The sequence below is a fragment of the Brassica oleracea genome, chromosome C3 (genome assembly GCF_000695525.1).
Source record: "Brassica oleracea var. oleracea cultivar TO1000 chromosome C3, BOL, whole genome shotgun sequence".
Lineage (NCBI taxonomy): Eukaryota > Viridiplantae > Streptophyta > Magnoliopsida > Brassicales > Brassicaceae > Brassica > Brassica oleracea.
Window position 1 is genome coordinate 54,990,947 of NC_027750.1, and position 12,015 is coordinate 55,002,961.

Genomic DNA, 12,015 nt, shown 5'->3' on the forward strand with positions numbered 1-12,015 from the left:
CTTTCATTCAACGACAGCTTTTTATACAACCTTTCTTCAAGCATTGCCAAAGTTATATCATCCACTGTTGTCTTCATGGTTACACTATAGACTCGATCTTTGAATTTGAAATGTATGCTCACGTGTTTCGTCATTGTATCCTGCAAAAACAACAAATTCAAGTGACGGTTATACTAGTGTTATCTAATTATCTACAGTTATACGTATTATACTTCAATTATCAGTTCTACTAGTTTTACCAAGTTATGCTTCAACTACATATCAAATTGAGGTTTCGGGTACTATAAGCTCAAGAACCTCAACTCAACTCAACTCAACTCAACTCAACTCAATTCCATAGAGGCAACTCAAATCAATCAACCAACCATATGCTTTAATTAATTCACATTTCCAGTTACACACCCTAAAAACAATTTTTATCCAATGCAGCTTGGGGAAGAGAACAACTAACCTGCATTCGCCGGAGAATCCAACGATCGAGCTTTCTGGGGAGCTGCAAGATTTCTCGGGAGCTGCGAATTGAATTGAATTGAATTGGACGAGCTGGAATCGATCGAGCTTTTTGGGGAGGACTCACGACGAATGGGGGAATGGATAACCAAACCGCCTAATCTATAAACCCGCCATAACCCAAACTAAAATTTGTGCCATACCAGAACCCTCTCAACCCGAATCACCCGATTCCTTCAGTTTTCGATTTTTCTTTTTTTTTTATTTCTCTCAGGAAAGGGTGATTACGACGTTTTGCGACTCATTAATGAATGAGGGGCATAGGCGGTTGATAGAACCCATAGGAGATTTTGCAAGTTACGTTTAGGGGCAAGCGGGGAGATGTCTCCACCAAAAGAAACAGAGCTTCACTGTTTGAGTTGACTTGGGACCTGAGTTTCGAAGCGGCGCCGTGATCGTAACAGTAGTTATGGAGTCCATGGAAGCTCCTTCTCCAGCTTTTCAGTCTCCTTCTCGTTCCAGGTTCACCTTTATCCCTTCCACTTTTTGTTTTTTTTTTGAGGTTAATGAATCTCAAAAACCCCTCTTTTGGTCTTCTTATTCATTTGGGCAGTCAGCAATTGCATTTCTACCTCGCCGTGGATCGTCCCCAATCCAAAATGGCATTTCTCAAAATTTTCAATTATTAAAGAGAACAATTTGAGATTCTGAAATTGAGATTCTGAAAATCGACGCACAGGAGACGGTGGTGGAGTTACTCGGAGTGCTAGGTCGTCGTCCGTGGCTTCCCATTGTGGTATGTTGCAGCTCTCGCGATGAGCTCGACGCCGTCTGCTCTTCCTTATCCACTCTTCCTTTCATCTCCTTTGCTGCTTTGGTACTACTCTCTTCTTCTCCTTCTTGATTTTTTTTTTCAGATTCCTTAGTGTTCTGATATCCGTGGAGAATCTAATCTTCTTGATTCGAAAAAGGGAATCTTGTTGTTGAATCACTTTTTTTTTTTTTTTGCTTCATCATGACTAGCCATCGATTCAGCATTAGATTATGTTACATTGTGTTTGCTCTAATGGTGCTTGACTTTACAACAAATTGCTCTTCTTGATTACTCACTAGCTTTGTTCAGTTTTTACATTAGATTCTCTTACGCTCTCCTTCCTCTAGATTATGTTCACACTCTGTGGCTACTGTGTGTGCAGTACAGTGATCTGGGAGAGAGAGAACGAGCTTCGGTTTTAGAGAAATTCCGACAAGCAACAATCAACTGGAACCAGCACCTTAACTCGGCAGTAGTAGTAGAAGAAGGTTTAGAAGAGAGTGAAACCAGAGAAGAAGAAGATGAAAAGAAATCTCATTTGGTGGTTGTGACTGATGTTTGTCTTCCGATGCTTTCATCTGGAGAGTCTTCTCTTTCCTCACGAGTTCTCATCAACTACGAGCTTCCTACTAAAAAGGAAACTTATACTAGGCGTTTAACATCTTGCTTAGCTTCAGGTGAAAACAAAACTCCTTTCTTCATCAATCATCGTCATCGAAGCCTATTTTTTTAACATTTTGAAACTTTCTCTCTTTTTAAGGTGGGATTGTTATAAACATGGTTGTTGGAGGTGAAGTAACCACTCTTAGAAGCCTTGAAGAGAGCAGCGGCATTATCATCGCAGAGATGCCAATCAATGTATAACTTTCTGCTGTTTTTCTTTTTCTTTGATGATTGGCTTAAAATATGCTTTCGTTTTGCAGATTTCTGAGATCTTATAACAATGCATGGTTCCTACGATCTGAAGGACTGTCTATTTGTTCATGACTTTTCTAGAGACATCAATATTTTGTGCTGATACACATAAGCTGCCTGTCTCTCTGCTGCACTTTCAGCTATTGGCTTGATCACTTTTGTCCATTTTGACAGTTTTATTCATCTCGGAAGAATTTTTCTTTTTTACAACATTTGGATAAAGGCATAAATAAATCAACTGTGCAATAGTGGACATGTGATTGTGATTATTCCGTAACTATCAAATTCATAATCTTGTCTGATTTGTTTTATACGTGTTAGTTTCTATAAAGGGATTGCTATTTACATATGACCTATATAGCTTTTGTTTGGTAGAATTATTGCTTGCGCATTAACTTGTACCCATACAGCTTACTTTTATAAATAATTTCTAGAAATTTTGATACGAATTTCATTTAAATAGATAATAATCAAAGTTGATGTCTTTTTTTATAAGAACTTGGTATTCGTATAGATCTGTTTGAAGAATTTTCAAACTTTTTTTTTTTAACCACAAACTTTCTTTTATCTGGTGACCTGAATTAAAATACAGAAACAGCAAACTCTTTTGACTAAAATTATTCAGTTATTCATACAAATCTTCAAAAATATTTACGGATAATAACATCTGCAACATATATGTGTGATTGCTGCCGTTTGAATGTCTTCTAGATCATTTAGTACTGTAATAATATGACACTCGCATTTGAATTTTGCGACGAGTTTTATGCTTTCTGAAGGTCAAAACTCAAAATGAAGAAACTTTGTCATATAGTTGTATATTGTATAGCAATAATATAAGAGCCCGTACATGTAGAAGAACATTCCTTAGTTTTGACTTTGAAAACGAGTTTGTCGAATTACAATAGCCTTACATATCCTTTGAAAATAATTTAATCGTTTTGACCATAACAAATAGTAGTAATTACACGGCCGTAACTTCAGAAAAGGTAAACAACATGAAACTATATCATGTGGTGGTATCTATATACAAGAAAAGATGATATTAATATTGTTCATTATCAAACATGAAACTTTTAAATGTTTGATGTCAGAATTAACAAACTAAATAAATGTTCTGAGACTTTTGACAGAGTATGAATCCTCTTTCATTAATAATAAAAGTTCATTTCTTATAAATATACACAATTATTTTAATATAAAATCCTCAAAGGTTGAAGAACATAAGAAAATATATGCTGAAATATATTAAAAAGAAATGCATATGGATGTCAAAATCAGAATAGTTTGCTGGGCACGCCATGTTGTAATACCTGCACCATATATTGCCAAACCCAATAGCGTATTTACACACGTATGACCACCTTTTTCTCCAACAATTTTCTCCTATCACCTAATTAATTTACTCCATTATTTCATGTCATTTCCAAAGTAATTCAAACTTTCTCTGAACATTTATTTCTTTCTCTAAACGGGTTCTTGGGTTTGAGTCTTCTTCTTGTCTTCACCCCTCTTGTATTTTTCTGATTTCATCTCATTCGCAGACTTGTACAACACGTCTCTCTCTCTCTCTCTGATCTTTTCCAGAGCTATAAGTTTGTAAAATTGACCCAAGAATATCTGAGATTTTCTTTCCATGAGACTATATGGCTGTCGTAACTAACCTCAAAAGCTGTCTGAAGATTTCTTATGTCATATTTGCCTTCTGTTCTGCTTTCTTTCTCGGCGCTCTCAAAGGTTTCAATCTTTCTTGGTTCTGTCTTTAAGCTCTGTTTTGCTCTGCGTCCATGATTGAACTTCTTGATAATGGATTCTCTTCAAGAATCACTTGTTCTTAAGCAAAGGTCTGAATATTTATTTCCTATATATGCAGGTTTGATCGTAGGTCCCGTTGCTGGATTAACATTAATAGCAGGAAACGTTGGAGTGATTCTTGGTTTGTTCCCTGCACATGTTACTTGGACAGTTTACACTGTTGCAAAGTATATATTCAACTCTATTTCTCATATTCTCCTGCAAAATTTGTTTCTCAATGAGAATACTTCCATAAACAAATGGTCTTTTTGTGTTTTTTTTTCTCTAAATTTCAGGACAAACCGATTTGATATCCCTCTGAAACTAGCAATCTTGGTAGCCCTTCCTGCACTGTTTGGTATATGGTTAGGTCTAAGTATAGCAATAAGTGTCCTTGTTGGTGTTGGCTATGGATTCTTCACTCCATGGATCTCTGCTTTTGAAGCATTCAGACAAGACACTGAATCCAACAAGTTCTTCCACTGTCTTGTGGTACTTTAAAATAACTGTCACTTGAGTACTTCTTTAGTGAACCATACCACTTTGACTCTGTTTATTATGTACTATTAGGATGGAACTTGGGGAACAATCAAAGGAAGTTGTACCGTGGTAACCGATTTTGCAGATCTTTGTTACCATTCTTATCCTCTTTACCTAAAGGAACTGCGAGAATCCCCTGACTCAAATGAGCTTCAAACTCTTAGGTAAAAGGCTCAAGACTATAACATATAGTTTTACTTTTTGCTGATTCTTGTGTATTGATGTGTGGCCTCTTCTTGCAGGTTGATTCATGTTCCTGGATGCATCATTGTAGGGATTATAGGACTAGTTATAGATATACCTCTTTTCACTGCAATAGCTGTCGTTAAAAGCCCTTACCTTCTGTTCAAAGGATGGTACAGACTAGCTCAAGATGCTATTAACCGAGAAGGACCATTCCTCGAGATAGCTTGCATCCCAGTTGCTGGTTTGACAATACTATTATGGCCTATTATAGTCATTGGATTTGTCTTGACGACCATCTTTGCCAGCATCTTTGTCGGCTTGTATGGAGCCATAGTTGTGTTTCAGGAAAGGTCATTTAGAAGAGGAGTGTCTTATGTGATTGCAGTGGTTGGAGAGTTTGATGAGTACACAAACGATTGGCTTTACCTTAGAGAAGGAACTATCTTCCCAAAGTATGTCTCCTTTCAACTCTTTTACATTCACTTTCTCTTGCCTCTATACTTCTAACACCAAGAAAATGTGCTACACATAGGCCAAGATATAGAATGACAAAAGGATCCTTTTCAAGTGAAGTGTCAGTGATTGTTCACCCTACAACTGTAAGCAGAGTCAATAGTTCTGGTTCTGTAGAACCTCCAGCTATGCTAGTGCCAAGTCTGGTTCGGTCTGTATCTGTTAGAGGAGCAATACAAGAAGTGAGGATGGTTCAGGTATATGTCAAACTTTCAATCTTGATTATGAACTTAGCACATTATTTTGACATTCATCACTTGAAAATACAGATTTGGGAGCATATGATGGGGTGGTTTGAGATGGAAGGCAAAGAACTACTAGACCAAGGAGTGATAACACCAGCTGATCTATACGAGTCTTTAAAGGGGAGACATGGAACTGAATTATCAATTATCAATGTCGGCCTTCCTTCTTATGCTTTGCTTCATACATTGCTTAGATCTATTAAAGCTGGTGCTCATGGTGTGCTTTTGCTTGATGGCTCGGAGGTGACTCATTTGAATAGACCGCAGGACAAGTTCTTGGACTGGTTCTTTAATCCAATTATGGTGTTGAAAGATCAGATTAGAGTGATTAAACTTGGAGAAAGTGAAGTTAGGTACTTGGAGAAAGTAGTTCTCTTTGGAAACGATGAACAAAGGATGGAAGCTTGGGACAATGGCGGTAAAACACCTAAAAAAAACCTTAGAGCTGCTCAGATTCAAGGAATCAGTAGAAGGTAAAGATTCTTACACAGAAAAGATGAGTCCTTATGGTTTCTTTGATTCTGTTCTGAAACTTGGATGTTACTCCTTTGTCTTGCAGAATGATGGGAATGGTACGGAGTGTATCTAAGCTTCCGACGTATAGGAGAAGGTTCAGGCAAGTGATTAAGGCTCTAATAACGTATTGGTTAGAGAAACAAGGCTTGAATCGAACCGGTTCAATGAGTTCAGGAGATTTCATTGAAGAGGTCTAACCTAAGAGGAGCAACGTTTGTTTGTCTTCAAATATATATATTATTAGGGCTTTTTTATTTCCGTTGTAAGATGTATTTTTAATTTCTTGTGGTAGCATTTAGCTTTGTTTGTTCAACCCTACTTGAACGGCTAGTTAGGCTAAATTGGAATTTGTCTATACATGTGATTGTGTATCTCACAAGCTTTGGCGCCATTAATGGGAAGATTTATAAGGTGCAACAAAATGTGTTACTTGAGACGCAAGCCAAGCAATTCAGAGCAGTCTCATCTACAACAAAGATATCTTTTCCTTTTCAATTGTTTGTCTCACTTCATAGTTATTTATTACTAACTCTTAGTAATCTGTGACAATGTTTTTTTTTAATTCAAAATAACCCTTCTGGCTGAATCACTAGCTTGTTCATCATGATTAGAATTCAAGAAAATAGGCAAAAACCATTCAGTAAGAGACTGATTCCCTTTGAGCAATTAAATATGTATTTATTCATCTACTACATATTGAAAGATCAAATCTTTGTCAAGTGATCAAGCAGATAAACATAAATATGGAGTTGTTATACAATTTGTAGGTCACTTTATAGGACGTGTCTTCCATGATGATCCTGTTGTTCTTCACTTCCGTAAGTTTTTACAGATGATTTTTTAGGTACAAGGAAAAAAATCAGATCTTAGAGATCTTGATTCTCTGAAGTTCATTTCTTCTGACAGATCCTTTGCCAATTAAGTAGTATGGGGTTTATGAGGTAGAGAAGACGGGGGGGGGAGCCAACAGAGTTCAAGAGAAGAAGCCTTTTTTTTTCTATTGAGGAAGAAGAGTTAACAAAGAGAGAGGCTGCTTTGAATATGCTAACACGTAACGGTTGACTCAAATAAGCAAGAAAGAAAACTACTTTAACTGGATTTGCGTTAGCATTCCTCATTGCTCTCCTCTTATAATAATCAAAATATAGAATGATATTAAAAGATTGTTGATGCTCTGATATTATTACTTGGATTTCAAGGTTTGTCGCTCCTCTCTTTGTGTGAATCTTCATCGCCATTTCAGAGAGCTCTGAAGGTTCAAAAATCTTCAACGACATCTCTGAAGCTCAATAAAGGGACCTCCAGGAGTTGTATTATCCCGCATTCTATAATCTCCCATGGTTTGTAAATTCCGTCTTCAATAACCTGAATAGCTGATCTCGAAATAAAAAGCAAGCTCCGTGGAAGTCAGCTCCTCTGTTTTAACCTCAACCACGAATGTGTTGTGCAGATGCCACGGCAAAAATTGATCTGTTTTCTCAGAAGAAATGATTGAATGCCTTCCGGAACTGACATAAGGACAAATTAAGCCTCCTCCACTTACTGATCTTAACTCATGGCCATCAGCATATATGACGCAATCCTTAAATTTGATTGATTCACCAAGAGGCATTTCATTCAACTTCACAGTCAAGGAACTCCCAAAAGATCGACAAGTGAAGCCCCGAGGAACTTCTCTAGTGGGAAAGACCGCAAATCGAATGGTCGGCGTTCTGATGATGAGATCTATAGCTTCTTGATTTAGTTTGCAGCAGTATTTGAAGTTGAGGCGAATACCTGGATTGCAAAAGCAGCAATCTAGTCTCTCCAGGGACTCACAATATTCTGCATCTAGTTCCACTACAGAATCAGGAAGCTGTGGGAGTGAAACCAGATTCTCCATTCCGTTTAGTACTAGTTTCTGTAGACTAGATATTCTCCCGATCCATGGATCAAGCTCTTGAATGTCCGTGGAATTCTCACTATAACTTTTCAACGAAGAGCAGCCTGAGAGAACGAGATACTCAAGAGATTCCAAGTTGATGTTGGCCAGATTAACCTCTAACTTTGAGCATCTCTCTAACTTCAAAGACCTTAATCTACCAAGGTTTCTCACAGAAGAAGGGAGCTCCATCAGACTTGAGCAATGATTGAGATACAGTTTTTGGAGATTCATTGCATTCCCAATCGAAAAAGGAAGTTCTACCAAACTTGAGCAACACTCGAGATTCATTTCTTGGAGATTGACTGCACTCCCAATAGAGGAAGAGAGTTCCGCCAGCCTTGAACAATGACTGAGATCCAATTTTTGGAGATTAATTGCATTCCCAATAGATAAAGAGAGTTTCACTAGCCTTGAGCAATGACTGAGATCCATTTTTTTGGAGATTAATTGCATTCCCAATAGATAAAGAGAGTTCCACCAGACTATAGCAATGACTGAGATCCAATTCCTGGAGATTAGTGGCAGTTGAGAGATCGGCAAGCTCTTTCAAATTGCTTGAATTTCTCAAATCCATCCACTTGAGATTGTTGAGCGGCTGTAATGACAAATAAATGAAGCACACAAGAACACATGTTGGTACAATTAGTATCAAACACATGAAAAAAATTGGTTAGATAGTCTAACTTGGGCAGTTATTTTTAAAAATAAAATATTACTTACTTTAATTCCTTCCCACAGTTTCTCAAACTTGGTATCCTGCATCTGTAGTTTGACTAGGAACTTTGGGTTAAAATTAGAAGGAAAACATGTCATCTCGGACCCCTGCCAAACTAGTAGTCTAAGTTTTTGGGATATGTAGTTCATACTTTGCGGATTAACGCCTTTGCTAAAGATTCTTAAGAACTGAAGATTAGACAATCTTTCAAAAGCTCTTTCACTTGTACATGCTATGTCTTCATTAAGATCTATTCCTATGACACTTCCGCTATCCTGTAAAACGACCCAATGAAACATAAATAAAGATTGTTAATTATTATATAATCTCAAATTTGTAGAGTGGCATTGCAATGAAAATACCAATCTCATAACTTACGGATTTATCATCACTAAGTACTTCATCAATATCAATTGGTTTATTCAAAAATTGGCGTTTCCCGGGCTGACTATCAGATTGCTCTCGCACAATATTTCTTCCAAAGTGGACTAGCAACTCAGCCATTTCCATACGATTATATTCAATAGATATGAAAGATTTTTCTACTAAGACGCGAACCCCTTGTGTCACATCCAAAAAACATTTTGCTAGACAACCTTCCACTATATCAACTGGTTCAAGGTTGAAAAAGCAGGCGATATGAAGAAATAATCTTTTATCTTCATCATGTAAGGCATCATAGCTAAACTTTAAAATGTTTAAAATGTCTGTATCTCGATCAAGGTGAGTCCTTAAACTTGGTAGTGCCTCTCTCCAATCGTGCTCGGATATTCCTCGAAAATGGGAGCCCATAACCCTTATCCCCAATGGAAGTTTACCTACAAGACTAATAACTTCACAAGCACGCATCCCGAAACCATCATTTGGGTCTTTCTGATCAAAAGCACACATGCAAAACATTTGAAGAGCTTCAAGATATGATGGTAACTTCACCATGTGTATATGGTTGATCCTACTTGATTTTAAAACCCTATGATCTTGTGTTGTGATTATAATCCGACTCCCTGGGCCAAACCAAAAAGTTTCATTCGCCATGGCTTCCAATTGTACTAAATTATCCACATCATCAAGGACTATAAGAACTTTCTTATTTGAAAAAACATTGCAGATCTGTTAAATTAAAAACTTTCAAGAATAACAGATATATGTTCTTTGTTTGTGTGTGCGTGTTTATATGAAAATAAAAGAGCTTTGATTGGACGATTTATAGCATAATTTCTAGGGACGCACATAATTACTTATTATATACCACCCATGTACGGTACTTGGGCATTCATTGGTTGAGCATTAGCATTAACATTATGTTCTACATTATCCAATCAACAATTGTTAGAAAAGCATTTACTAAATGCTAATGCTCTCTGGCCAATGCTCTCTGGCCAATGCTCTCATATAAAGATTTTAAAAGAGCATTTGCATTTATAATTTATAAAATTAAGAAAAATATATAATTAATTCATTTATTTTATTTAATAATATCAGAAAATTATTTTTATATCTAGAAAATAGAATTTTGATTTCTAAAAATAATTTACAAAAATAATTTACAATAAAAATATTTTTTTTTAAAAAATAGTATTTCACATTTAAAATATAATTTAATTTAGATAAATTAATTTAATTTATTTTAAATGTGAAATATTATTTTTTAAAATAAATATTTTAGTTATAAAATTTATTTTAAAATAATATTTTTCGACATAAGCATAATTTTAAAATTATTAAATAAAATAAATTAATTATATATCTTTTTAATTTTATATGTTAATATATTTTTATATATATTAGAAATATATTCATTAAAATAAATATATTTTATATTTTATACTAATTTTTATAATAATTTTAAATAGCATACTCATACTGCTCTACCAATCCTCTTATTAAACAGTTTAGCAAAAACATACAACTCCTGCAACATATTGCTTCTATAGCATACTGCTACTGCTAATGCTAATGCTCTACCAATCAAGACCTTGGTCAGTACTTAATCACTAATGTCGGATAATTGATTTGATCAAGTTAAATATCAAGTAATCTATTCAAATTACTAGGGGCACTGCCTCCGCGCAAGCGCGGGGTTGTAGATATATTTCTTGTTTCATCTTAATATTTGTTAGGGTTATTGTAGCTGTGAATTTTGCGTTTTGGGTTGATCATTGTTTTTTAAGTTTTTTATTGTTATAGGGTTAGAGTTGTGATGATGTATTGTCTATGCACTGTTCTCCACTCATGAAGGACTAAACTGTGTTAGTAATGTGATTGATATAGTTCATGGTGTTGCTTGCTGTGTCACTGAGACTTATTGTTTGTTTGTCTTTTTAATTTGTTACTTGTACTGTTGAGATTACATAAATTATATTAAGGTTATTGAGAGTACCTTTTGTTTCTGGATATTTTTTCTCCAATTTAGTTGCGTTAGTTGTGTGTATTAAGTAATAATTTTTTTTATCCTTATTATGTTGGTTATATGTTTTTTTACTTTTAAACTTGTTGTTTTTACTGGACATTTAAAACAAATATTTAAAGACTTGTAGAAATAACTATAAAATGAGTGACAATTAGTATTTGGGTCTTAATGGGTTTTAAATGAATATATGTATTTCTCATAAGAAGACAATGGCGTTGGCATGTTGACATTGAGCATGTAAGCTATTTTTATAAGGCAAGAGGAGTGAGCATGTGGAGATGTTGTTGCCGCCTTTGCGTTTGTTGGGATTGTCTCTTGTATCTCCTAGTGTGGCCGTGTTTGTTTCTCTTTTATTTGATGGGTAACATGTAAACAAAAATCATTGTTAGTTGTATTTATCAGAGTTTGTAATTTACTCTGCTTTTTTGTTTAGGTAATTTCACTGATCTTGGTTGTCGTCTTCGTCTTTTTCGTAAGCATCTGTGAAAGTAAGTTTGTAAATTGTTAAATATTTGGCCGTGTAGTTTATATTTGTTTAGCTGGTTTAATGTATGTGTCGTTGAGTTTTAGTTGAGTTGATTGGTTTGGTATATTTGTTTTGAAGTTTATTTGTAAGATTAGACAAAAAGAGAGGTGATCATTAATGATTCGTCTTTTTCGGGATTCTAGTTTTTGGTGTTTGATTGTTTGGGTTATTGTGGTTTCTTTTAAACAGTAAAATAAAGATTTGTGTAAAATTAGATTGATAAGTAAGGGAGATAAATAGACGACCACAAATCTTGGGTATGAAATATTTTTGATTATTGATGTTAGCACAATATAGACAGTAATATAAAGGGAATTATGTGTTGGTTGTTTCTTACGGATCAATGAGGAGATAGATAACGACTCGAGTTGTTTCTTTGGTGAGGCCAGAGCCCTGGACAGAACGGATTTTTCCAACCACATATGTGAGTTTAAATATCAGTTATGATATCAAAACATAATATAAAC

General features: G+C 35.3%; 2 protein-coding genes and 1 pseudogene across 2 annotated transcripts; 2 read left to right on the forward strand and 1 right to left on the reverse strand.

The window, feature by feature from the left end:
- The first annotated feature begins 836 nt into the window (after window positions 1-836).
- LOC106334484 (ATP-dependent RNA helicase FAL1) lies at window positions 837-2,490 on the forward strand. Its single transcript, XM_013772770.1, has 6 exons — window positions 837-972; window positions 1,064-1,112; window positions 1,190-1,327; window positions 1,647-1,941; window positions 2,025-2,122; window positions 2,188-2,490. The coding sequence occupies exons 1-6, from the start codon at window positions 920-922 to the stop codon at window positions 2,203-2,205; spliced, it is 651 nt and encodes a 216-aa protein (XP_013628224.1). The 5' UTR covers window positions 837-919; the 3' UTR covers window positions 2,206-2,490.
- A 1,101-nt stretch (window positions 2,491-3,591) lies between these two features.
- LOC106334481 (uncharacterized membrane protein At3g27390) lies at window positions 3,592-6,332 on the forward strand. The gene is made up of 8 exons (XM_013772767.1): window positions 3,592-3,916; window positions 4,053-4,161; window positions 4,270-4,465; window positions 4,544-4,677; window positions 4,756-5,151; window positions 5,232-5,409; window positions 5,482-5,930; window positions 6,017-6,332. Exons 1-8 carry the CDS (start codon window positions 3,826-3,828, stop codon window positions 6,168-6,170), a joined length of 1,707 nt encoding a protein of 568 aa, XP_013628221.1. The 5' UTR covers window positions 3,592-3,825; the 3' UTR covers window positions 6,171-6,332.
- A 998-nt stretch (window positions 6,333-7,330) lies between these two features.
- LOC106330969 lies at window positions 7,331-9,885 on the reverse strand (annotated as a pseudogene).
- Between the last annotated feature and the right edge of the window lie 2,130 nt (window positions 9,886-12,015).

Excerpts from the sequence above, each read along its gene's own strand:
- LOC106334481 (XM_013772767.1), top strand. The coding sequence starts at position 3,826 with ATGGCTGTCGTAACTAACCTCAAAAGCTGTCTGAAGATTTCTTATGTC. Across the intron at positions 4,162-4,269 it reads ACAGTTTACACTGTTGCAAA|GACAAACCGATTTGATATCC; the intron begins GTATATATTCAA and ends TCTAAATTTCAG. Across the intron at positions 4,678-4,755 it reads AATGAGCTTCAAACTCTTAG|GTTGATTCATGTTCCTGGAT; the intron begins GTAAAAGGCTCA and ends CTCTTCTTGCAG.
- LOC106334484 (XM_013772770.1), top strand. The coding sequence starts at position 920 with ATGGAGTCCATGGAAGCTCCTTCTCCAGCTTTTCAGTCTCCTTCTCGT. Across the intron at positions 973-1,063 it reads CAGTCTCCTTCTCGTTCCAG|TCAGCAATTGCATTTCTACC; the intron begins GTTCACCTTTAT and ends TCATTTGGGCAG. Across the intron at positions 1,328-1,646 it reads TCATCTCCTTTGCTGCTTTG|TACAGTGATCTGGGAGAGAG; the intron begins GTACTACTCTCT and ends CTGTGTGTGCAG.